This window comes from Brassica napus, chromosome A9 (genome assembly GCF_020379485.1).
Source record: "Brassica napus cultivar Da-Ae chromosome A9, Da-Ae, whole genome shotgun sequence".
NCBI lineage: Eukaryota > Viridiplantae > Streptophyta > Magnoliopsida > Brassicales > Brassicaceae > Brassica > Brassica napus.
Genome location: NC_063442.1, coordinates 1,753,120 through 1,776,570, shown reverse-complemented (window position 1 = coordinate 1,776,570; position 23,451 = coordinate 1,753,120). Strand labels below are relative to the sequence as shown.

At 38.1% G+C, this 23,451-nt stretch overlaps 5 protein-coding genes and 1 non-coding gene across 17 annotated transcripts; 5 read left to right on the top strand and 1 right to left on the bottom strand.

Moving 5' to 3' along the window:
* Positions 1-795: 795 nt before the first annotated feature.
* On the top strand, positions 796-2,417 carry LOC106347616 (E3 ubiquitin-protein ligase RMA1-like). Its single transcript, XM_013787190.3, has 2 exons — positions 796-975; positions 1,602-2,417. Exon 2 carries the CDS (start codon positions 1,613-1,615, stop codon positions 2,306-2,308), a length of 696 nt encoding a protein of 231 aa, XP_013642644.2. The 5' UTR covers positions 796-975; positions 1,602-1,612; the 3' UTR covers positions 2,309-2,417.
* Positions 2,418-3,005: 588 nt separating this feature from the next.
* LOC106350215 (protein ACCELERATED CELL DEATH 6-like) lies at positions 3,006-6,014 on the top strand. The gene is made up of 4 exons (XM_013790128.3): positions 3,006-4,042; positions 4,126-4,420; positions 4,494-5,026; positions 5,306-6,014. Exons 1-4 carry the CDS (start codon positions 3,245-3,247, stop codon positions 5,984-5,986), a joined length of 2,307 nt encoding a protein of 768 aa, XP_013645582.2. The 5' UTR covers positions 3,006-3,244; the 3' UTR covers positions 5,987-6,014.
* Positions 6,015-6,244: 230 nt separating this feature from the next.
* On the top strand, positions 6,245-9,534 carry LOC106351710 (protein ACCELERATED CELL DEATH 6-like). Its single transcript, XM_048739265.1, has 4 exons — positions 6,245-6,362; positions 6,453-7,297; positions 7,384-7,887; positions 8,163-9,534. Exons 2-4 carry the CDS (start codon positions 6,460-6,462, stop codon positions 8,906-8,908), a joined length of 2,088 nt encoding a protein of 695 aa, XP_048595222.1. The 5' UTR covers positions 6,245-6,362; positions 6,453-6,459; the 3' UTR covers positions 8,909-9,534.
* A 1,488-nt stretch (positions 9,535-11,022) lies between these two features.
* TRNAF-GAA lies at positions 11,023-11,095 on the top strand. Its single transcript has one exon. It is a non-coding gene; the product is annotated as a tRNA-Phe (tRNA).
* A 152-nt stretch (positions 11,096-11,247) lies between these two features.
* Positions 11,248-15,680, top strand: LOC106400773 (protein STABILIZED1). 12 transcript variants are annotated; one of them, XR_007316071.1, is made up of 4 exons: positions 11,248-14,356; positions 14,479-14,551; positions 14,666-14,730; positions 15,412-15,680. XR_007316071.1 is itself a non-coding variant. In XM_013841163.3 (2 exons), the coding sequence occupies exon 1, from the start codon at positions 11,307-11,309 to the stop codon at positions 14,352-14,354; it is 3,048 nt and encodes a 1,015-aa protein (XP_013696617.2). In that variant the 5' UTR covers positions 11,248-11,306; the 3' UTR covers positions 14,355-14,356; positions 14,448-15,680. The 12 variants fall into 12 exon arrangements, 1 of the variants encoding a protein (XP_013696617.2); XR_002652628.2 differs by having other exon boundaries at positions 14,643-14,730; XR_007316070.1 differs by having other exon boundaries at positions 14,448-14,551; positions 14,643-14,730.
* A 4,742-nt stretch (positions 15,681-20,422) lies between these two features.
* On the bottom strand, positions 20,423-23,124 carry LOC106402240. The gene is made up of 5 exons (XM_013842934.3): positions 22,106-23,124; positions 21,807-22,027; positions 21,532-21,736; positions 21,280-21,457; positions 20,423-20,980 (listed from the first exon to the last, which is right to left on the bottom strand). The coding sequence occupies exons 1-5, from the start codon at positions 22,196-22,198 to the stop codon at positions 20,736-20,738; spliced, it is 942 nt and encodes a 313-aa protein (XP_013698388.2). The 5' UTR covers positions 22,199-23,124; the 3' UTR covers positions 20,423-20,735.
* Between the last annotated feature and the right edge of the window lie 327 nt (positions 23,125-23,451).

Below are 23,451 nucleotides of genomic sequence, written 5' to 3'. Positions count from 1 at the left end.
CAAAAACAATTACCTAAAACATCATTATATTAAAACGGAGGGAGTATAATATTTGTTTTCAATATGTTTGAACGATCAATAATCTGTTTATTAATTTCATAGGGTACATTCACATTTAGGGGCCAATATGGCAATGCCAGATATATAGCTGCAACAATCGTACTTAGTCAACATTCAGAAGAAGTTATGGATTATGAATCATTCACAATAATTTTTGACTAGTTATAGATTCACAATGTACAAAATCACATTTATATCTATACGATCTAACATTTATGACGAAAGAAAAAAAGTTTGGTGAATGCACCTAAAAAAGCGATTGAACACTTGTGCGTCGTGCCACGACCGTTACGCATAATCAAAAGGTGATTTTTTGCTGAATTTATTTATTTATTTTATTTTTTAAAAATAAGAAATTTGGAAACAAGATTGGTGCTATCGTTTTTATCCATTCAGACAACTTCTTAAACATGTAGATATAAATTACTTATTTTGTCAGTCAATGACTAGTAAATTAGTAATCACAACACACTAATCTTTATCAGAAGACACAGAGATAAGCTAAACCAGTGGCCCAATAAAATCATTTTTTCACTATTTAATAAGGATCTCGTAGTCCCGAGAAAAAAGTTACAAAGATGTCTATGGGCTAAAGACTTGTGTGGTTAATAATAAGTTTTTTAATCTAAAAAAAAAAGCAAATTACCAAAAAAAAACCGGCGAATCTTTTACATTGCCACGTCATTCGGATATCATTTGCGTTATCGAGTTCAAAGCATAATAATAATATCTTCTTCTAAAATTAAAACCATATAAATACGGAACCCTTCTTTAACTTTCATTTGCTATACAAAACCCAGATTCTCCTCTCCCTTCTCCTTCTCATCCGTTTCTCAATCTTAATATCTCTCTCTGTTCAATTCAGTCTTCGATACAGTACTTAAGGGGTTTCCCTCAAACGTCGCCGTTTCTCTGGTTCGTATACATCTCTCTCTCTCTCTCTCTTCCTGGTTCCTATATTCGCGCGTTTGCGTTTGTTTGTTTACTTTATATTAATGTGTGACTTTGATTCTTCACCGGCGATTTCTCGGGTCTTTTGATTTGGGATTGAATTGAATTTGCTGCTTAACGATGACTTTGACTCTTCCTCTCTCTGCTTCTACCTATGAGTTTGAAGATCCGTGTTACATTTTGATCAAGTTCGTCGCTTTATTTATATAAACTTGAATCAATCGATGCTAATATTGATAATCGGTTATGGGTTTTCAGAAAGATTCAAGCTTTCATTTTGAATCATAGTTTTTTTTTTTTTTTTCGAAATTTCATATTTTTTAGGGTTCTTGGCTGGATAAAAAAAGGGTTTATTGCATATAAATATGATTATATTGATAATCGATTATGGGTTTTCAGAAAGATTTAAGCTTTCAATTTGAATTTCAAAATTTTCCTCATGATTTTGTTTTTTTTAATCATTGTTACATTTTTGAATAACCTAATTCTCACCACATTTTGACAAAAAATAGATTATCTTTGTGTGTTTGTTTGTTTCTTCACCTGATTTGTACCAATGTTTTAATCATTTCTTTGTTGCTGCTAATCAGAAACTTGACCAATGGCCATGGACCAATCCTTTGAAGATGCTTATGGAGAACTCTATGGAGAAGGTGCATTTTCTTTCAACAACAACACCAAGCCAGACCCAATCACAACCTCGGTTCCTTCTTCCGATGATTCCAGCTTCGACTGCAACATATGCCTAGACTCAGTTCAAGAACCCGTTGTTACTCTCTGTGGCCACCTCTTCTGCTGGCCCTGCATCCACAAATGGCTTCACGTACAGACCGATGAGCACCAGAGTCATAAACAGTGTCCCGTTTGTAAATCCAAAGTCTCTCACTCTACGCTTGTTCCTTTGTACGGACGAGGCGGTGGCAATAGCCAGGAGAAAGATAAAAACGGCGATGTGCCTAGGAGACCGGTTTACAAGCTCGAGATGGCGAATTCAAGTACTGATCTCCGGTTATCTCAACGGGTTCATTTCGATAACCGGCATGGTGGTTACTACCCTGTCAACAGTTTGTCGTACTCTCCTGTTATGGATCCGATGATGGTGATGGTTGGGGAAATGGTAGCGACGAGGCTGTTTGGAACACGGGTGATGGATAGATTCACGTACCGGGACACTTACAATCTCGCGGGGACTAGCGGGCCGAGGATGAGAAGGCAGATCATGCAGGCTGATAAATCGCTGGGGAGAATCTCCCTCTTTTTAATATGTTGTGTGTTTCTGTGTCTTCTACTGTTTTAGAGTTCTCCTCACTAGCTTTGTCCTAATGTTTTCACTTTCTAAAAGTGTGAGGAAACGTAGACAAAGAGATGTACATTTGTGTTGGTAGAAATGGATTAAAGTTGCTTAATGTTTGAGTACTCTTGTGTTGGGTTACATCTTTGTATTGATTTGGTCTGGAGAATAGTACCGTCCAGATGAAAAGGCGAAGTAAAGAGGCCTGATTTGCATGTGTGTAACTCAGCCCATGTGTAGAATAATAAATAAGTACTAAATGTTTTCCAAACTGCTAATACTTTGGTATGTCTATGCGGGTTCGGTTAGTTTTTGGGTCAGTTAGTTCGGAATTTGATTAGTTTGGATCGGTCGGAAATAAATTCGGTTTAGTTTTCGGTTTCCACAATTTTCTACTGAAAGTTTTTGGTTTTGCGGTTAGTTCCGTTAAATTTTTTAGTTTACACTGAAAACAAAATTAAAAAAAAATTGGTTAATTTTGACTATTTTAGTTATTTCGGATTTTGGTTAGTTTGGTTTGGAATTTTGGTTAAAATTGATACTTTTTTTTTTAGAAAGCTAAACTAACCGAACTAAACCAATTTTGCATGTTGCCAAAACAAACCGAACCTTCTAACTAAACTGAACCGAAAACCAAACTCTTTGGTTCGGTTTGGCATGTTCGGTTCTAGTAATAACCGCAGGGCTAGGTGTGTCAATGGGATGATACGACTTCAGGGTCTTGAGTTATAACTTAAAGTGAGTTTTAAAGTCCTGTTCTTGTTTGAATTTCCGTTGAGAACCAGTCAAGTTTGATGCTGAAGAGGATGATCTGTCTTTTCGTTGAATATTTCAAGTTATTCTTCCTGATTAAAGAAAAAACATTCCATTAGTTTATAGATTGACTGTCACTGATCTCTCGGCAGCATGCACATGGGTCGAGACCTTGAAGGGTTTATATAAATGGACGAACCATCTAGTCTCTCTCTCTCTCAAGATTATAGCAAAGTCTCTTGCATTTCTCATCTCCTTCAACTTGTTTTCCTCCCTTTTCTTGAAACCGTTGACTTGTTTTTCTTTTCTTATCGGAGTCTTTTCAAACAATCTAGGTTTGACATGGATAGCTCAGAAGCTTGTCTAGATAGAATTGAGTCACAGAGGTCAACGGACGTGTCTCATGACCAACGAAATCGAAGATACTTCCTCATGAACCTGATGAATAACGGTGCGAACAGAATCTGTTCACGAGGTTCCCCTGAAAGCCAAAGAGAATGCACGCAGCCACCTAAGGGAGACAAGGAGTTCTTAACCAGTCTCAGACTTTCTGATCTTTACAACCTCCCAGGTGAATCTGTGGCCATGAACTCAGAGATTCTCAGTGCAATGCGAGCCGGGAACATAGAGTTTTTGGAAAAGATGAAGAGGTTCGAAACTCCAATGGCATGTTTCAAGAACAACAAGGGAGATTCCATTCTCCACCTTGCTGCTTCTTACGGCCATCTTGAGCTAGCGAAAGGCATAGTCTCTGCATGCCCGTCTCTTCTATTGGAGCCAAACTGGGAGGACCGGGTTCCACTTCATGTGGCGGCTCGTGGTGGCCATTATGCGGTAGTTGAGGCTCTTGTTGCATCAGTAACATGTTTTTCAGCTGGACTATCTGAAGAAGAGAGGGAGAGGTTGTTGAACCTCTATGTTCTCAAGGACAAAGATGGAGATACTCCTCTCCACTTAGCGTTGAAAGACCTCAATGAAAAAACAGAGGTATTGACCCTAAGACACTCTTTACTCCTTAGTTCATAGTGTCTGATGCATGATCTTTTTTCTACTAGCTTTTGATGTATCAGCGTCGTACCAAGAACCAATCCATATCTCACCTTGTTATGCATCAACGAAGCATCAGATGCAGTTCATTTCAAACAAGACTGATGGAGACAGCTGCTTGTCTAGTGAATGCAAGCCAACATGTTTCGTTTCTTGCAAATAAGGATGGAATATCACCCTTGTATCTGGCAGTTTTAGCTGGTAATGTATCCCTTGTGAATGCAATGTTGAACGTCCAAGGGAAAACCTCTGACTTAGCCTCACAATTAGAAGGGAGAAAATCACTTGTTCATGCAGCCTTAAAGGCCAAGACTACAGGTTTGCTTGCAAACTAAGCTGCTCACATCTCTTTGTTCAAATAACTAATCAAAATGTCTACGTGTTTGTTCAGATGTTCTTGACATTATTCTCAATGAAGACCCATGCCTTCTCAACGAGCGAGATGAAGATGGAAGAACTTGTCTCTCGGCTGGAGCATCTGTAGGGTTTTATAAAGGCGTATGCAAGCTACTAGACCGGTCAACCTCAAGCGTCTTTGAATGCGACGATGATGGTTCCTTTCCCATCCATATAGCAGTGGAGAAAGGTCATGTGGACGTTGTTAAAGAGATTCTAAAACGTTGTCCAGACTCAATAGAGCAGCTTAACAAAGAAGGCCAGAACGTTCTTCACATTGCAGCAAAGAGTGGGAAAGCTGTATCATTTCTGATGGGTTATATCAAGAGACTTGGAACAAAGAACCATCTTATCAAGGAGCAAGATGTGAACGGGAACACACCTTTGCACCTAGCCACCATTAACTGGCGTCCTCGAACTACCTTTGCTATGACTAACCCCAAGATCTTGAATATACAGAACAAAGATGGCTTGAGACCTTTGGATATTGCAGAGATAAATCTGCAGTCTGACTACGTTTTGAGAGAGGTACATATCTCTTTATATACTCTTTTTGTTTCAAATTAGTTGTCATTCTAGAGTTTTGTATACATATTAAGAAACTAGTAAAATGTTCATATTTACCCTTGTTTGACCATTATAATTGCATAATATTTATTGTTTATCTTAAAACGACACTTATTTTGTAACAAAATTTTTTATGCTACAACGACAATTAATTTGAAACGGAGGGAGTACATTTTATTTTGTTCCAAGTTTACACATCCTAGAGCTAATTGCTTTTTGTTTCCCTCTTGGGGATAACAGAGAATGACTTTGATGGTCTTGCTATGCGTTTACAAGCCAAGAGGTGTTACTTGGCGTCCAACCAGTGGGATGACTTTAAGAAGCAGATCAGAGACTCTAAGTGGTTATGGCGAAAAATACAAAGACCGTGTCAACGTACTTCTACTAGTGGCAGCTCTTGTAGCAACCATAACGTTTGCGGCAGGTTTTACAATGCCAGGTGGGTTTAACAACTCGGGCATGGCTGTTTTGGTCGATGACAAGACCTTCTCAAACTTTCTGGTATGTGACACCTTGGCAATGCAATGCTCCGTTATAGCAATAGTTGCTCTTATTTGGGCACAGTTGGGAGATCAAGAACTCGCGCACAGAGCTTTTCATCTGGCTTTGCCGTCACTCTTCTTTGCGTTATTCTTCATGTCTTCAGCATTCATTTACGGCGTCAATGCTGCAGTACAACAAAACATAGTGCTTGATGACAAGATACATATTATATCTGCGATCTTCTGTAATGTGATGCTTATCCTCCTTGGACCTTACGTTATCCCTCAGGTCTCTGGCATTCCTTTGGTTCAAGATTTAACCAGTCTTTATCTCTATGTTCTTTTGTGGTTTGTTAGTGAAGACGATGATGAGAAACATCACATCTCCAAGTGTGTGAAGAAAGAGTCCATGGGATCCTCAAGGGTGGAACAAGTTTAAAATTTAAAGTCGTCTTAAGGGAGATATATCAAAAAAAGCCTTCTCCAATATTAGAACTCATCTGTATTTGTAATATCGATCCAGTGCTTTTTTTAATAAACATGTTGCAAAGAACTTCTAATTATTTTAAGACTACTTGTTCCCAGAATTGCATTTTACTCTACAAGACAAGGCAGCTGTAGCTGTTTGCTGTTAGCATATAGAGTCAAAAATAGTCCACCATTAGTACACATCATATAGCTTTTTTTATGTCTTTATCCTTTTGAAAATTAATTTTCTGAAGATTCCTAGAGGAGCAAGGACTATTAAAAATGGACGAACAAACCGTATCTCTCCTCTCAAGCTTTTACCTACTCTGATCTCCTGCTTCCACTTGGTAAGTCTCTCTCTTCTTGGCATGTTGACTTTTTTATAGTTCGGTTGGAGAACTGAAACTGTCATTACAATTTGTGGGGGGTGGTTATAGGTTTGAGATGGACAGTTCTGAAGCAGATTTAGATAGAGTTGAGGCACAAAGGTCAACGGATGTATCTCGAGGTCAACGGAAACGAAGATACTTTCTCGTGAGTCTGATAAAGCGTGGAATCTCACGCATATTCCGTTCACTGGGTCCCCTTCAAGATGGAGTACAGTTGGGGTCCTACTCTGTGTCAAGACTCTTTAGTGATTTCAGATTGTCAGATTTTTTTGCCTTTTCCGGTGTATATGTTCCCATGAGTCCTGAGATCTTTAGCGCAGTGAGTGAGGGTGATGCTGAATGTATGACGAAATTGAGAAGCAGCGTTACCCCAGCAGAATGTCTCAGAAGCGATCAAGGAGATTCCGTTCTCCACCTTGCTGCTGCTGGGGGCCATGTTGAATTAGTGAAGACAATAGCCTCTACATGGCCATTTCTTCTTATGGAGCTTGATTCGAAGGATCAGCTTCCGCTTCATGTGGCGGCTCGTGCACGTCATGGATCTGTTGTTAATACTCTAATTGATATAGTAACATTTTTGTCAAACAAAATGTCTGCTGCAAGGTCGGAACGCTTGAATCCATATGTTCTGAAGAACAAAGATGGAGATACTGCTCTACACTTGGCCATGAAATGCCTGAATGTATATTGTGTCATTCCTCTAGGAGAAACATACCCGCAAGCTTGGTTTCTTGCGAATAACAAGGGAATCTCTCCTTTGTTTATAGCCGTACAAGAGGGATTTACAGAATTGGTGAAATATTTGTTGGAGAATTTAGACAATGATGAAACAGATTTGCAGTTGGAAGGAAGAAAAGATCTTGTGCACGTTGCCTTGAAGGCCAGGAACACAGGTTTTGTTTTTTTTGTCTTTTAATCAATCCATAAGAAGTTGCATTTGTCTTTTCAAATATTCATATGTTACCACTTGTTTGAGCAGATATCATTGATTTTATTTTAAAAAAGTATCCCAGTCTGGAGAACGAACGAGATGAAGAAGGAATGACTTGTCTTTCATTTGGAGCATCCATAGGATTCTATAAAGGAGTATGCAACCTGTTAGACCGATCAACAAGAGGTGTTTATGAATGCAACGATGATGGCTCTTTTCCAATCCATATCGCTGTGCAGAAATGTCACATGGGAGTTGTTTTCGCAATTCTAATACGGTGTCCTAATTCAAAACACCTGCTTAACAGGAAAGGTCAAAACATTCTACACATTGCATCAAGGAGTGGGAAAGCAGCATTTTTTCTTTCTGTTCTGCTCGAGAGAACTAGTAAGGTCCAACTGATGGAGAAGCAAGATATAGATGGGAATACACCTCTGCACCTGGCTACCATATCGTGGCGCCCTCGTACTATTTATCTCCTTCTGTTTCATTACAAGGGCAAATGCATGAACACAGTGAACAACGATGGTCTAACATCTAATTTTTTTTTTCAAAAACATAATTTATAAACCATTAAAAACTACAAATTATAACTTTAATTTTTAATGTATTGTAATTATTTTAGTAGGATTATATATTTTGTGGGGTCAAATTTTATATTTTAATGGAGTCAATAATTTTTTTCTTAAACAAAAACAAATATATTATAAAAATTAGTGGGGTCAGCTGACCCCACTTCTCCTTCACTACCTCCGCCCGGTATCTATGTGTTCCAACCATAATCTTAAATTATCTTCATGTCCGTTTTTCTTGACTCTTGTTTGTGTAACAGAAGGTGACACTGATGGTGTTATTATACTTTTACACGTCAGCAAGACAATCTACATGGCTGATGTTCAAGAAAAAGATAACAAGACGAACAGATCCACCTGCTGGTGACAAAAACAAAGACTACGTCAACACTCTTCTAGTGGTTGCAGCTCTTGTAGCAACCGTAACTTTTGCTGCTGGTTTTACAATACCTGGTGGCTTTAACAGCTCTGAACCAAACCAAGGGTTGCCAACTCTAGCTGGCGACCGGAAACTCACCTACTTTATGGTATTTGACATCCTGGCAATGCAGAGCTCCATCGTGACAATAGCTACTCTAATCTGGGCGCAGTTGGGTGATCCAGCACTCGTTCACACATCTTTAAATGTGGCATTGCCATCACTGTTTTTCGCTCTTCTCTGCATGCCGGTGGCCTTTTATTTTGGCGTTTTTGTTGTTTTTGCTCGTGTTAAAGGGCTTGTGATTTTCCTCGACGTTGCCTCTGCGGTCTTCATCTTCCTAATGCTCTTTCTTCTTGGCCCTCACGTTCTCCTACGTATACCTGGCATCCCTGCTGCCTTTGGTGCCTATTTCGTGCTATTTGTGTTGCTTGTCGATGATGACCACCATGAGCAGGCTTCTACTGCAAAGATCTCCAGTGAAGAGGCTTCTGCTGCAAAGAGCTCCAGTGAAGAGGCTTCGGCTGCAAAGATCTCAGTGACAACAAAGAAAGTACTTACACGAAAGTCTGTTTCGTTCTAGTTTCGATTTCCTTATTGTGGTACGATTTGCTAGTCTTTGTGACTTGAATAAAAGTGTTTTGATGTACTTCAATCTGGAAACCATTCTTTGTTTTATTATATGGCCAATGCTATTGAGCAACAATTACTGAAAGAACAAGGAGATTAACTACAGATTAAAACAAGGTAGCTGTAGCTGTTTCCTGCTTTATTTGTTGTTTAATTTTCAGAATATCTTAGCAGATGAAGAAAAAACATATGAGGTAGATTGGTACTATGTATAGCTTTTCATGCGGTTATGCTTTAGATAAAATCATCATGTTCTGAAGATATAGCAGAGTTACAAGCATAAACTCAGCATCCTTGAGGAGGTCAAGCATATCATTAAGGAAGAGGATTTATTACTAATGGTTTGAAAATCATCATGTTCTGATGATTCCAGCTTCGACTGCAACATATGCCTTGACTCAGTGCAAGAACCCGTCGTCAAGCTGGTCTCTTGCATTCCTTTGGTTCAAGATTTAACCAGTCTTTATCTCTATGTTCTTTTGTGGTTTGTTAGTGAAGACGATGATGAGAAACATCACATCTCCAAGGGAGTCCATGGGATCCTCAAGCCGGGATCAAGTTGAAAAGTTAAAATTGTCTTAAGGGAGATATATCAAAAAGCTTTTTTCAATATTAGAACGCATCTGTATCAGTAATATAGATCCAGTGCTTTTTATAATAAACATGTTGAAAAGTTTTTTTCTGATTATTTTAAGACTACTTGTTCCCACCATTGCATGTTACTCTACAGCTGTAGCTGTTTCATATTAGCATATACAGTCAAAAAAATAGTCCACCATTAGTACACATTACATATGTGTTAGATTGGTACTATGAATGTATAGCTTTTATTATGTTTTAAGCTTTTTTAATAAAATTTCTGAAGATTCACAGAAGAGGTCAAGCATATCTCACTAAGGAAGAGAATCTATACTGATGATTTGAAAGTTCAACAGCTCATTTTTTAAAAGTAAGATTCAGTTTTATTTATATATTTATGGATCCTGAGACATATAGGGCAGTGGTTGTGGGTAAGGTGCAAGATCTTGAAAAGATTTTGCAGGAAAATGAGATTCCTGTTCTTGATCAGGTCACTTTTCAGGGAAACACTATTCTGCATCTTGCTGCTATCTATGGTCATGACCACTTAGTGCGGCGTATTCTTGACCATGAGCTAAACGTTCTCAGAAGGTGGAACCCTAACTTAGTTGGTAACTTTGCTCCCAGTTTCTCCCATTATCAAACTCTTCTAGTGAGACAGAACTCCGAAGGAAACCTTGCTCTACATGTAGCAGCTGCTTCCGGACACGAGCTTATAGTTGAGTTTCTAGTTGAATCTCTAAGGCGGCTTCCTCAAGATAGAAACATTGTGGTTAGATCAGAGCAGATACTAGTTGGTAATATTTTCAGCGTCTCTAACAATGATGGGTTTACTGTATTGCACCTCACCTCGTCTCTAACAATCTCCCTATTTGTATACTATCATCTTCGAAACCCGTGCTTCGGTACTGATGGATCCAAAGCAGTTCCGGTCCTAGGGAATCCATCAGTACCCCGGTAATAGTGTGTCAGGCATCCATAAACTGGCGACCTGGACATGAAAGAGACCTTACTAGGAATTTTCAAACGGTACCAAAGTTCTTAATGTAAAGAGCAAAGATTGGTTGAGACAAGTTGATATATATTGCCAAGTTAAAGTCTACATTCCAACTACATCTTCCTGGGAGGTATAATCTGATATCTCTCTACATATACAATACAACAGTTGTGTGTTTTTGCTCATCAATCTGAATATTCCTTTTTGCTCATCACTTTTTTCGTCTTCTTGGAATGTCAGAGGCTGACTTTGATGGTCTTGTTATTCACTTACAAACCAAGTGGTTATGAAAAGATACCCAAAGTGGGATGACATTAAAAATCATATCAGAGCTGGTAGATGCTAACAAGCTAGATGACTTTGAATCTGTTTTGTGACAATCATATTTACATTTGAGTGTAGGAGGTGGTATAAGGATAGAGAGTGTCTCATTCAATTGACCTTAAAGTACAAGTAATTTAATTACATAAACATGTGTCCAAAGCCAACGTGCGGGGATAGCTCAGTTGGGAGAGCGTCAGACTGAAGATCTGAAGGTCGCGTGTTCGATCCACGCTCACCGCATCTTAATTTTTTAGTTTATTCGAAAGCAAAACGGCGTCGTTTTCAAAACATCAAATAGGTTTTAACAAGAACGGGTTCTAATAGCCCATATCCAAGCCCATTACCTTATATACGACAAACCGACTGTTTCGTCCCTTATAAACCGAACTCGCCCTTATATTATTATGATCCTTTTACTTTTCTAACAATCTCGATATAGTTACAAACGACGATGGTGTTCCTCTCGATTCCGAACGGAGAGACTCTCTCCGTCGACGTAAACCCTAACGCAACCACCATCTCCGCCTTCGAACAGTTAATCCACCAACGCACCGATCTCCCGCAGCCTCTCCTCCGCTACTCCCTCCGCATGCGAAACCCTAGCCTCGCCAATCCCGATTCAATCCTCCTATCCGATCTCGGCGTCTCTCGTTTCTCAACTCTGATCATCCAAATCCCTCTCCTCGGCGGGATGCAAGCAGGAGGAGCCGCAGCTCCTCCTCCTCCGAAGCCTCGTCTCGATTTCCTCAACTCGAGGCCTCCGTCGAATTACGTCGCCGGATTAGGTCGCGGCGCTACGGGATTCACCACTCGTTCCGATATCGGTCCTGCTCGCGCGGCTCCCGATCTTCCCGATAGATCCGCCGCGGCTGCTGCGGCTCCCGCTCCGGCGGAGAAGGCGGAGGAGGACGAGGAGACGGAGGAGAAGGGGTACGATGAGAATCAGAAGTTTGATGAGTTTGAAGGGAACGATGCTGGTTTGTTTGCTAATGCGGAGTACGATGAGGATGACAAGGAGGCTGATGCGATCTGGGAGTCTATTGATCAGAGGATGGATTCGAGGAGGAAAGACAGGAGGGAGGCGAAGCTCAAGGAGGAGATTGAGAAGTATAGAGCGAGTAACCCTAAGATTACTGAGCAGTTTGCTGATTTGAAGAGGAAGTTGCATACTTTATCTGCGGATGAGTGGGATAGTATTCCTGAGATTGGGGATTACTCGCTGCGTAACAAGAAGAAGAAGTTTGAGAGCTTTGTGCCTATTCCGGATACTCTTTTGGAGAAGGCTAAGAAGGAGAAGGAGCTTGTCATGGCGTTGGATCCGAAGAGCAGAGCCGCTGGGGGTTCGGAGACGCCGTGGGGGCAGACTCCGGTGACGGATTTGACTGCTGTGGGTGAGGGGAGAGGTACTGTGTTGTCATTGAAGCTTGATAGGTTGTCGGATTCTGTCTCGGGGCAGACTGTTGTTGATCCTAAAGGCTACTTGACTGATTTGAAGAGTATGAAGAGGACCACTGATGAAGAGATTTACGATCGGAATAGAGCTAGGTTGTTGTACAAGAGTCTGACTCAGTCGAATCCGAAGAATCCCAATGGGTGGATTGCTGCAGCTAGAGTTGAGGAGATGGATGGGAAGATTAAGGCAGCTAGGCTTCAGATTCAGAGGGGCTGCGAAGAGTGCCCGAAGAATGAGGATGTTTGGCTTGAAGCTTGTAGGTTGGCTAATCCGGAAGATGCCAAGGCGGTGATTGCGAGGGGTGTTAAGCTGATTCCCAATTCTGTGAAGCTTTGGTTGGAGGCTGCGAAGCTGGAGCGTGACGAGGAGAACAAGAGTAGGGTGCTGAGGAAGGGACTGGAGCATATTCCAGACTCGGTGAGGCTGTGGAAGGCTGTTGTTGAGTTGGCTAATGAGGAAGATGCTAGGATTCTGCTTCACAGGGCTGTGGAGTGCTGCCCTTTGCATCTCGAGCTGTGGCTGGCACTTGCGAGGCTTGAAACATATGAGAATTCAAGGAAGGTGTTGAATAAAGCGAGAGAGAAGCTCTCTAAGGAGCCGGCTATTTGGATTACAGCTGCTAAGCTTGAGGAAGCTAATGGGAACACGCAGATGGTGGGGAAGATTATTGAAAGGGGTATAAAGACTCTGCAGCGAGAAGGGGTTGTTATTGACCGAGAAAATTGGATGAACGAGGCTGAGGCCTCTGAGAGAGCAGGGTCTGTCGCAACATGCCAGGCAATTATCAAGAACACTATTGGTATTGGAGTCGAGGAAGAGGATAGAAAGAGAACATGGGTTGCTGATGCCGAGGAGTGCAAGAAGAGGGGTTCCATTGAGACTGCAAGAGCAATATATGCCCATTCTCTTACTGTATTCTTGACCAAGAAAAGCATCTGGCTTAAAGCGGCTCAGCTTGAAAAGAGCCACGGGAGCAAGGAGTCCCTTGATGCTTTGTTGCGTAAGGCTGTGACATATGTCCCTCAGGCTGAAGTTCTCTGGCTCATGGGTGCTAAAGAGAAGTGGCTTGCTGGAGATGTTCCAGCAGCCCGTGCTATTCTACAAGAGGCTTATGCTGCAATTCCCAACTCGGAAGAGATCTGGCTTGCTGCTTTCAAGCTTGAGTTTGAGAACAAGGAGCCGGAGAGGGCGAGAATGCTTCTTGCGAAGGCAAGGGAGAGAGGAGGGACTGAGAGGGTGTGGATGAAATCAGCCATTGTTGAGAGAGAACTTGGCGACGTGGAGGCGGAGAGGAGACTGATTAATGAAGGCTTGAAGCAGTTCCCAAGATTCTTCAAGCTTTGGTTGATGCGTGGGCAGCTCGAGGAACGGTTCAATCATCTGGAACAGGCCAGAAAAGCTTATGAATCTGGTTTAAAGCACTGTCCAGATTGCGTTCCTCTGTGGCTGGCGCTCGCTAATCTTGAAGAGAGAGTGACTGGGCTGAACAAAGCCCGGGCTATTCTCACCACGGCCAGGAAGAAGAATCCTCACGTAGATGAGCTATGGTTGGCTGCTATACGTGTTGAACTCAGGCATGACAACAAGAGAGAAGCAGAGCACCTGATGTCAAAGGCTCTCCAAGAGTGTCCTACCAGTGGTATCCTCTGGGCTGCGGACGTAGAGATGGCGCCACGTCCTCGCCGGAAAACAAAGAGTATGGATGCCATGAAGAAGTGTGATCGCGACCCGCATGTCACTGCAGCCGTTGCCAAGCTCTTCTGGCAAGACAAGAAGGTGGAGAAAGCCGGGGCGTGGTTAAAACGGGCTGTGACCCTCGCCCCAGATATTGGTGATTTCTGGGCGTTGTACTACAAATTTGAACTTCAACATGGGACTGAAGAGAGCCAGAAGGAGGTCCTTGCCAAATGTGTGGCTTGTGAGCCGAAGCATGGTGAGAAGTGGCAAGCTATCTCAAAAGCGGTGGAGAATGCACACCAGCCTATCGAGGTCATCTTGAAGAAAGTCGTGATTGCATTGAGCAAGGAACAGAAGGCTGCTGCTTGAGAGTAAAAACATATATTCCTTTTGTTTCCATGATGATCGTCATACTCTACTCATAGCACATTACACCTTTGCTCTTTTGTTTTCTCTTTGCAGGCTCAACTTTTAGCTGTTTTTTTTTTTTCAGTAACGCAAACTGATAATGATTTGATGGAGTGTTTTCACAAGATACTTTGTTTACTGATCCTTCAGTCTTCTTTGTGAGTTTCTGTGAGCTGTAGCTCAGCCATTAAACTTTTTTATTTAATATTATCTATGGTGTATTGATGATTCATTTGTTGTTCCTTTCATGCCTTGGCCATCCGTGTCTTCATGGTGTCTAACATTGGCGTGTGTGTACTAAGTCATGAAATCCAACTTCAAAGCTTCTTTAGACAGTGTAAGCAACTAATAACCCCTGACATAATGAGTTTATTTGAGTTTATTTGTCCACCCTATTAACAACACTGATTGTGATAAGAGTAAAATCCTAGGTGAATTTAGTAAACCTCTTGCATGTTTAAATTAACCAACTAGTTTCATGCTAACCTCCCACAATTTATTTGCCTTCTCTACAACACTGGCTTCTTCTGGAGAGCTGATTCTCAAAACAAAGTCAGAGGTCTCATACCAGCTCAAGTAGACTGCGGATTTTAAGAGCCTTGTGTTTCTCTCAACCTGCAGTATGTGCTAGGCTTAGGTAACAAGTTTGGTAGTGCCCACGTTTTGCTAGATTCTTGTTTTACCGGCGGATCTGTTTCTAGTCTTTCCCCAGATCCTCGTTATGTGCATAATATTTGGTGATATACTTGTGGAAAGGCAGGAAGAGAATCCCAATTCAGCGTTATTAGTTCTGTCAACGCAACCAGGGTTAAGATAGAAATTAATGGCGACTCTGAAACCGCGGATAAACTTTTGATTTTTTCCATTAAGAACACAGTCATATTCATATATACGCAAAAGCTGCTCGTGCTTCCTACAAGTCTTTGTAATGCCTGAACCTGTCGCAGTCAATATCTCAAAATCAGGATCAACTTCATCAGAACACAGCTGACTTTTTGGCGGTTAAAACTACTTGCAGATCTATAGTTCCATAGGAACTGGACTACACTAAGACAATCTGCTTGCCCACTTGGTACGACAATTGGACCACATTAGGATGTATTGAGCTCATCACAACGTCTCTCACCAGACGTTAATCTGTGTATGTCTAAACAATCGGGACCCGACCAACTGTATCTATCAGATTCGTATTACTTATAGCTTCAGATTAGATACAATTTGACATTTGACATTTGACATTTTGGTTATGCCATTGTCATTAGTAAACGGTAACAAAGTCTTGGAAGATAGAGGTCTTCAATACGGTAGTACATATTGTGTTTATACAATACTAAACGTATAACATACTAAACAAATGAATCACAAGAGCCCACTAAACTAAAAGACAGATAAGAAACTTTTGGTTGACTTTGAAAACAATAATCTCATCGCCCGTCACTGATCAGCTGCTGATAAAAACATCACAAATACATGGAAAGAAGCCACGAATCCGAAGTACATGGGAGCTGTCACCGTTTCGTGATAATAGTGTTCCCAAGTTATGACCTACGTTGCACGGAAGCTTCATCGGACGTCCGCTTCCCGCTTCGGAACCGGAATCGGAATCGGAACCTCGTGGAAGCTTGCGGAATCTCGCTTCCAAAACGTTTCTAAAATATTCTCTTTAAAAACCTGTTGGAAGCTTATGATTCCGTTTTGGAATCACGCTTCCGTTTAAAAAAAAAGTACAATGTATATCAATAAAATATAAAACCATAGTTTTAATCTATATAAAATAAAAAAAATTAATAGTAATGAATATTGAGTTATAAATATACAAATATCAAAAATAATACTATAAATTATCTTTATGCATTGAGATTTTTTATTAAAGATATAGCACATATTGAAACATAGTGTCAATTATTTATGAAGTATTAAAAATAATTAATATAATATTTTTTGTAAACATAATTTATGTGTATTTTTACAGTTTTAATATAAAATCATTTCAAAATTATTATAAATGAATAAATGTTTTATTTCAAATTTAAATCATATAATTTTTAGTCCTAATTTTTTTAAAATTTTGCATATATATATATATATATATTTATTTATATATGGATATACGCTTCCAACACGTACCCGCTTCCTAATATTTTAAAAAATCTCGCTTCTGCGCTTCCTTACGCTTCCGCTTCCACGTACCCGCTTCCGTTTCCATGTAACATAGGTTATGACTGGTACGAATACTGCAAGTTCGTTGGAACAAAGACTACAAAATGCAGGAGGCTGATGTATCAGTCCAGTGGAAAAAGGCAAAAATGAACAATCTAAAGAAATTCTTCTTGTGATCTTGTGTTAGCTCCTAATTTTGAAAAGAGGCACCGCATCAATATCTCTATTAAATTCCCTTCAAATTGTGAGATCATCTTAGTTCTCTATCAACCACTGACGAAAAAGGTAGTATTAGGTCACTGACACGTTAAAATATATGTTAATTGATTTATCAAAATATCTCACTGATCCAGTTGATGGATTTAAAAGATCGGGGCCGACCGCGTGTATCGAATCAGATTCTTGATATGGAGATAGTTTTCCACAAACATAGGTTCTATTCTAATTTTAGTTTCAGACATGATTGAGGGAGGATTTGAGAAGGGGTTCTCTGGTACTTGTAAATAAATCTTGCCTGAACCGCCAAATACAAAAGAAAATATTGATGAACTTGGCAGTTGGCTTCGATATACTTGATGATGTACTGGTCCGGTGTTCAAATTTTGATCCACATATGATAACGTATATCAACTAGTCAACAATCCTCTATTTTCTAGTCTAAACTCTTTTTAGAATAAAATCTTCTTAAACCATATAGTATTTCTAACTTCCAAAATGTTACAACAATAGAATTACTTTCAAAATAAAGCAATTTACTAGAGAATCAAATCTTATTGGGATAAAGATTCACCTTAAAGATAAGGATTGAGTATGCTCATAGATAAGTTAGAATCCTAATAAGAGAACTACTATTAGGATTAGTCTAATATGTGGCGGATCTAGCAAATGTGTCAATATGTGGCACACCATTTAGATAACAAATATGCATAGGGCATTCCCTCAATTAAAAAAAAAAAACTAATGAAGAATATTTTTTTTTGTATGTGGCACTTGCCCCACCCAAGGCTCACCTAGGTCCGCCCCTTATTAGAATCTTTCGTTGTTGCATAAATACATTGTAACATTTTCATTATTCAATACAAGTTTACAGTTTATATCACAAAGTATCTATTTACACAATTATATTCAAGATTCTGACATTCTGTGATGTAAGAAAAATCATTATATTTCTTATATTCACTCCGCCCTTTACTTGAAAATAGAGTAGGTTTCGAATAAATTCTTCATTTTAATCTCAGTTTTGAAGAGAAAAAATCGAATAATACATGAATGTTCTTAGAAAACGGATTCAAAAGTCTTCCACTATGAAGGCTTTCGTGTACTATATACACTACTAATATATCTTCACAATAAAGAAAAATAGAATAATACATCAAAAATGTTCTTAGTAAGCAGGTTCATCTTAACATTTTACCAAAAAAAAAAAAAAAAAAAAAAAAAAAAAAAAAAAAAAAAGTCTTCCACTACGAGGGCTTCCATATACCACATACACTACTACTATATCTCTATGGTATGTTTTTGCAATTCGGGAAGCCTGATGATAAATTTATAATCTTTTTTACTTTTGGTTCAGTTCAGATAAACTTTTTGAACTACAAATTTGTAAACCAAAAGACCAGGTGTAAATCTAGTCCTATATTAGATAACACTTTTTTGTTTAGAAATGTAGTTTCTATAGAGTCGTTATAATATTATCCAAGTTCATTATATTTTGCTCTTAAAGAAAACGTGTGCCGAATTCTGGACCCCAAAATGACTACCAAAAGCAGAACCAAGAAAAAAAACTAATCCATTATATGAGTTTTGTGATCATCACATGATGATGATGGGACGAGAACATGTTCGATAACTTTTTTCAAAATATATAAAGAAATAATGCAAACAGATAACGCTGTTGTTGGTCTATGTATGTGCGCATACACAGAAAAATAATATGAGTGGAAACTATCAAAACCGCATATTTGACTTTGGTACTATCAAGTGTTCGTGGCTTGTTGGTTGTTGAACTATTTATTATTTTCTGTTAAATATCTTGGGGGTTAGACGTTTATGCTATTTTCATTTCTATGTAGTATGGTTAGTGGTTTATAGTTGATTTTATTAGATAAGACGTAATCTGAACTATTCTCGTATAAAAAATTATTATCTCCTCGTGAGTGTTTCATAAAACCTAGATCAATATCTAAACAAGATAAGGTATTTAATTGGTCCAGCAATTCAATTCAATTTTATTATGATGAAACAGGTAGAACATAAATTTCAGTGTAGTTGGTTTTGTAACATTTTTAATGAATTGTATTGGTTCCGTTTAATGTACGAACTAATTTTTACAATGCACTTGAAATAATTACTTTTTTTTTTTGTAAAAACTTGAAATAATTACTTGAAAGGTTACTTTTTATAATTCAAGATTTTAGGTCCAAATAGTCATGTGAATCGTTGTGTAATCTATCATATGAATCATCCGGACTTAAACATATCCTATGTTTCTAGAGATGGCTTATAATACTTCCTCTGTTCCCAAAAAAAAGATTTTTTAGAGTATTCACGCATATTAAGGAAACAATTAATTTTTTATAATTTAATTTATTATTTATTTTCTTATACATTGAAATATTCAACCAATTCAAATATTTTTAATTAATATTTTTTAAAAGTATACAATTTTTCAACATTAACTACTAAAAGTACTTTAAAATTTAAAAAAAAATCTATCATTTTGGAACAAAAAATAAATCTAAAAAATCTTACTTTTAAGAACAGAGGGAGTATATATTTATTAGGTTGTCTTACATCAACAATTCTTGTTAACATTATCAACAATAACTAACAGGGCCAGCTCCAAAAAAGCATGGATCATGTTCAAAGATTTTAAATATAAATCCTATATACATGTCATATCACATATGTATGAATTATTTTAACAAAAAGAAATACAGTATGTCCTATCCTAACTCATACCGCATGAGAGCATTATCTGTAAACCGGTCCTTGATATTAACGGTATAAACATACATTAGTAATGAAAAAGAAAACTGGATATTTGAATGTGAAAATGAAGTAGTGGTCGACATTAAATAAAATAAATTAAAAGTACTGGTCATTTTCGGAATTAGATCCTCTTTGAATCAAAACATCGACGACGTGAATTCAGGTTAAGAAGAAACCCAAAGCATCGTTTTCTTCGATTCTTTAGATTGTTTCAGTTGGCAGGTAATGAAAATAATAATACTATTAATGCTCAATTAATATTATTTATTACGGGAAAATGAAATGTGCCTACCACGTAATGAGTTTCCTTTCTAATTGTTAACAGATGATTCGTTCCATTAAATAAACAAAAATAATAATAATACTCCATATACAAGTAGGTCTAGAAAAATCGGTGGAGGGACCAAACACTTGAAAACTCCATGAAGTCAATTTTACAGTACAAGGTCCACAATCTTTAGTTTCTCTCCACCACATGTTTGACAATCTTGTCCTCAAAAGGTCCCACTCTTTCTAAATTGTGTTAAAGAAGTGAACACAACTGAATTATCTAAGAAATACGGTATGAATCAAATAATCATGAATATATCTGAGTAATTTTTATATCTTATTATTTTGAATGAATTGAAAATATTTAATTTGTTTGGTATTATATTTAGACCAATAAAGGCATGGTGTATTTTTTAGCAAATTGAGAAAAGGTATGGTGTATAATAATCAAATCTGTAGTAGATTAGGTATGTTTTATATTCATTAATTGGCCATATGATTAGGTGATATTGCACACCTAGATATCTGATTCATTTATCAATAAAGACAAATGGTTGAAGATTTCATTTAAAATCCTCAGATCCAGATATATATGTAGTCAAAAACAGTTACAAAGATGATCAGATGGTTACTATTTCAGTAAAATGTTACTGTGGTACAAGAACAAGACCCAATGTTATCAAGAAACAAGAAACACTCTTTCAATAAAGATTACCACTCCATAATTTACGACAACTCCCATATATATAGGACTCAAAAGCTATTTCTACACCCAAAACGCAGCAACCGCTTTATAAATAAACGCTCAGTGAGCGGTTTGAGCCCTCCTCGTCACCGCTACTGCTGCTCCAAACAAGGTTATTGCGACCATGAAAAACAAAAAGAGATAAGATATATAAAAAACAAATCTACAGTTGAAAATCATCGGTGAGCCATTCTTGAAAAGTAGTTGAAGTCATGGTGTTGGACTCTCAGCTGCTTTAGCCAAGAATCAGCAACACTTAGAAGCGACAGAACTCGCTCTTGATCTTGGCCATGATCGTCTTCTCTGAGCCAAACATTGCCTTGCATCTTGTAAGTGGCTAACCCGAAAGGAAGCAAAGTCACACCTTCTCCTTCCTTCCGAGCCCTCTCCTTCTCCCCGCCATTCTCTTCTGGCTCCATATCTGTTTATCAAGAGACCATAACAATTACATTTTTGCAAAAATACAACCAGGACCGGTCCTGAAATTTTAAAGACTATTAGACGGTTTAGTAAATATTTTAATTTTTAACAAATTATGTTTATTGTAAATTTTAATTTAAATTATGTAGATTTTAATTTTTAAAAAATTATTTACAAATTTGTGGATTTATCTTTATTGTAATTTTTTTTTAAATGGTAACTATATGCCAATGTTTCACTTGTCTATATCTAGGACCGGCCCTGGACATAACACATCAAAAGTGTTAGTAGTAGCAGTACCTTGGAAAGAAGATGAAAGAGTGTGATAAGTGAGGAAACAAGTAGACAAATCTTTGATGGTCCTTCCCATAGGTATATGGTAAATAGGGTACCACGCTACAGCCATCCAACTCGCCGGTGAAAGATCGACGCTTCTCAGTGACATCAATCCAGGGTACCTTCGAGCCAACTCATTGATCTGTAACCCCCAAACACGTGTCATTGAATGATCATATCATTATAACCTGCATTGAGAGTAGTTAGTTTAGTTACCTTATCCATGAGAGGAACTCTAGCATAAGGAGCTGATCTCTCAAAGTGTTGTAAATAAAGATAGCCCAAACGATCGTTAGCGTCATGCTCAAGTCCTCCTTCATCAGAAGCAGCACTTCTCGAAAGCTTATCACTTTCACTCTCTTCACTATATGAATCACTAAACGAATCTCTCGTCTCGCTCTCCCCATACTCAGACTCATCCCTAAATCAAAGATTCAATAGTTTCATCAAAAGGATCAAACTTTTAAAATCTAAAACTCTGCTTTTTGTACCTTAAGCGGATCAAGGAAGAGCGAGAGATGAAGATCTGGATGGCAGAGAGGTAAGGAACGTAGTACTGAACAAGAGATTCGCCGTTGGTGAGACGAATGGGAACGTCAGCTCCATAAGCACTCCATTCATCGTAGCAATCCCAGAGATCGCTTAATCTGAAAAACTCAACCTTTTCTCTCTCTGATTGGTGCCAAATCCGATTCAAGCTCCTAATCTCCGTCTGCAAAACAAAAAAAGGAATCATTTTTAATGTAAAGAAAGAAAGAAAGAAAGAAAGAAAGAGAGGAAGGATTGAGACCTTGGGGAGAGATTGGGGAGGCACGACAGGTGTTGTGCAATGAAGGAAGCGGTCAAGGTTCGATTTTTTCATTGACCCTTTACCGAACACCATGATTCCTTTCTCTAGAGAGAGAGAGAGAGAGATTGGGTTTCTTGATTCTTCTTTGAGAAAACAGAGAGAAACAGAGAGGAACGAGAGAGAGAGAGATGAGAGGGGGGAATTTAAGAGAGGAAGACACGCAAGCGAGTGTTTGAGTTTTGACGTTAGGACAGCTTAATTTAAGGGCAACGCAATTTACGGACAAGAAATGTTTTTTTTTCTAAGAGGAAAAAAAAAAACGAAATTTGCTGAGTTAACTTGGACAAGAAATAAAAGTATTTTTTTTTTTTTTTCTGTGGAGAAAGCTTATTTTACGGTTGTTTTGTATGTTTCTGTGATCGAAAACTCGAAACGAGATATACCCGAAAGAGACGAGAAAATTTGCAGACTTGACAAGAAAAGAGAAGACCCAGTTTGTCAAAACAGAGTTTTTTGTTTGTTTGATTGATGATAAAAATGAATTTTCACGGAAAACTATAAACTTTCTCGGGAAAAAACAGAACAGAGGGTGTCGGGATACGAAACAGAGACGAGGTTATATATATATAAGGTGTGAGAGAGAGATAGAATCGATTAGCTTTCTCTTCAAAAATTCTTTCTTTTACCTCATCAATATCCTCTCTTTTGGGTTTTTACTTTTTCTTTATTTAATTTTAGAAAATACAGAAAGATTTGCTCCCAAAAAAAAAAATTACAGAAAGATAAATAAAAAAGATTAAGACAAAAGAAAGACGAAGGTTCTGTAATTAAGGAGTACACACACCTAATCAAAGATTATCTCGAAGTTTGACGATTTTCCTCGTCCACATCTCATGATCCTCACGTGTTTTTTTTTAAATATTTTTAATCTCTTAATCTATTCGATTAGAAGATTACTGACAAAACTTAACAACCAACTAAAGTGTTTTTTTTTAAACTAAAGTGTTGTTTTGACAAAAGAAAAACCTAAAGTGTTGTCCAAAATTAACAATAAGAGGTTTAAAATATTAAATTGTTTGACGATTCCCAAGTAAAAGATTGAAGACTCTCAAGTCTCAACTATTAATATTTCTTTCTTTTGTTTCATTTTAATTATCGTTCTACGTTTATGCATATAGATTAAAAAACGTATAATTTTGTATATTTCTAAAATAAAAACACAATTATCTATACACATAACCATATTTTATTTTAATAGAAAATTAAAATGAAGAATCTTATTAATAAATTTTACATTGAAACTTTAAAACAACACTTATTTTGAAATGAATTTTTTTCCTACAACG

What these genes read in the sequence shown, in the direction of transcription:
- LOC106347616 (XM_013787190.3), top strand. Translation starts at nt 1,613, where the DNA reads ATGGCCATGGACCAATCCTTTGAAGATGCTTATGGAGAACTCTATGGA.
- LOC106350215 (XM_013790128.3), top strand. Translation starts at nt 3,245, where the DNA reads ATGGACGAACCATCTAGTCTCTCTCTCTCTCAAGATTATAGCAAAGTC. An exon ending in ACCTCAATGAAAAAACAGAG is followed by an intron (nt 4,043 to 4,125) that starts GTATTGACCCTA and finishes TTGATGTATCAG; the next exon opens with CGTCGTACCAAGAACCAATC. An exon ending in CTGACTACGTTTTGAGAGAG is followed by an intron (nt 5,027 to 5,305) that starts GTACATATCTCT and finishes TGGGGATAACAG; the next exon opens with AGAATGACTTTGATGGTCTT.
- LOC106351710 (XM_048739265.1), top strand. Translation starts at nt 6,460, where the DNA reads ATGGACAGTTCTGAAGCAGATTTAGATAGAGTTGAGGCACAAAGGTCA. An exon ending in CTTGAAGGCCAGGAACACAG is followed by an intron (nt 7,298 to 7,383) that starts GTTTTGTTTTTT and finishes TTGTTTGAGCAG; the next exon opens with ATATCATTGATTTTATTTTA. An exon ending in AACATCTAATTTTTTTTTTC is followed by an intron (nt 7,888 to 8,162) that starts AAAAACATAATT and finishes TCTTGTTTGTGT; the next exon opens with AACAGAAGGTGACACTGATG.
- LOC106400773 (XM_013841163.3), top strand. Translation starts at nt 11,307, where the DNA reads ATGGTGTTCCTCTCGATTCCGAACGGAGAGACTCTCTCCGTCGACGTA.
- LOC106402240 (XM_013842934.3), bottom strand. Translation starts at nt 22,198, where the DNA reads ATGGTGTTCGGTAAAGGGTCAATGAAAAAATCGAACCTTGACCGCTTC. An exon ending in TCTTCCTTGATCCGCTTAAG is followed by an intron (nt 21,737 to 21,806) that starts GTACAAAAAGCA and finishes TCTTTGATTTAG; the next exon opens with GGATGAGTCTGAGTATGGGG. An exon ending in TCTTTCATCTTCTTTCCAAG is followed by an intron (nt 20,981 to 21,279) that starts GTACTGCTACTA and finishes CTTGATAAACAG; the next exon opens with ATATGGAGCCAGAAGAGAAT.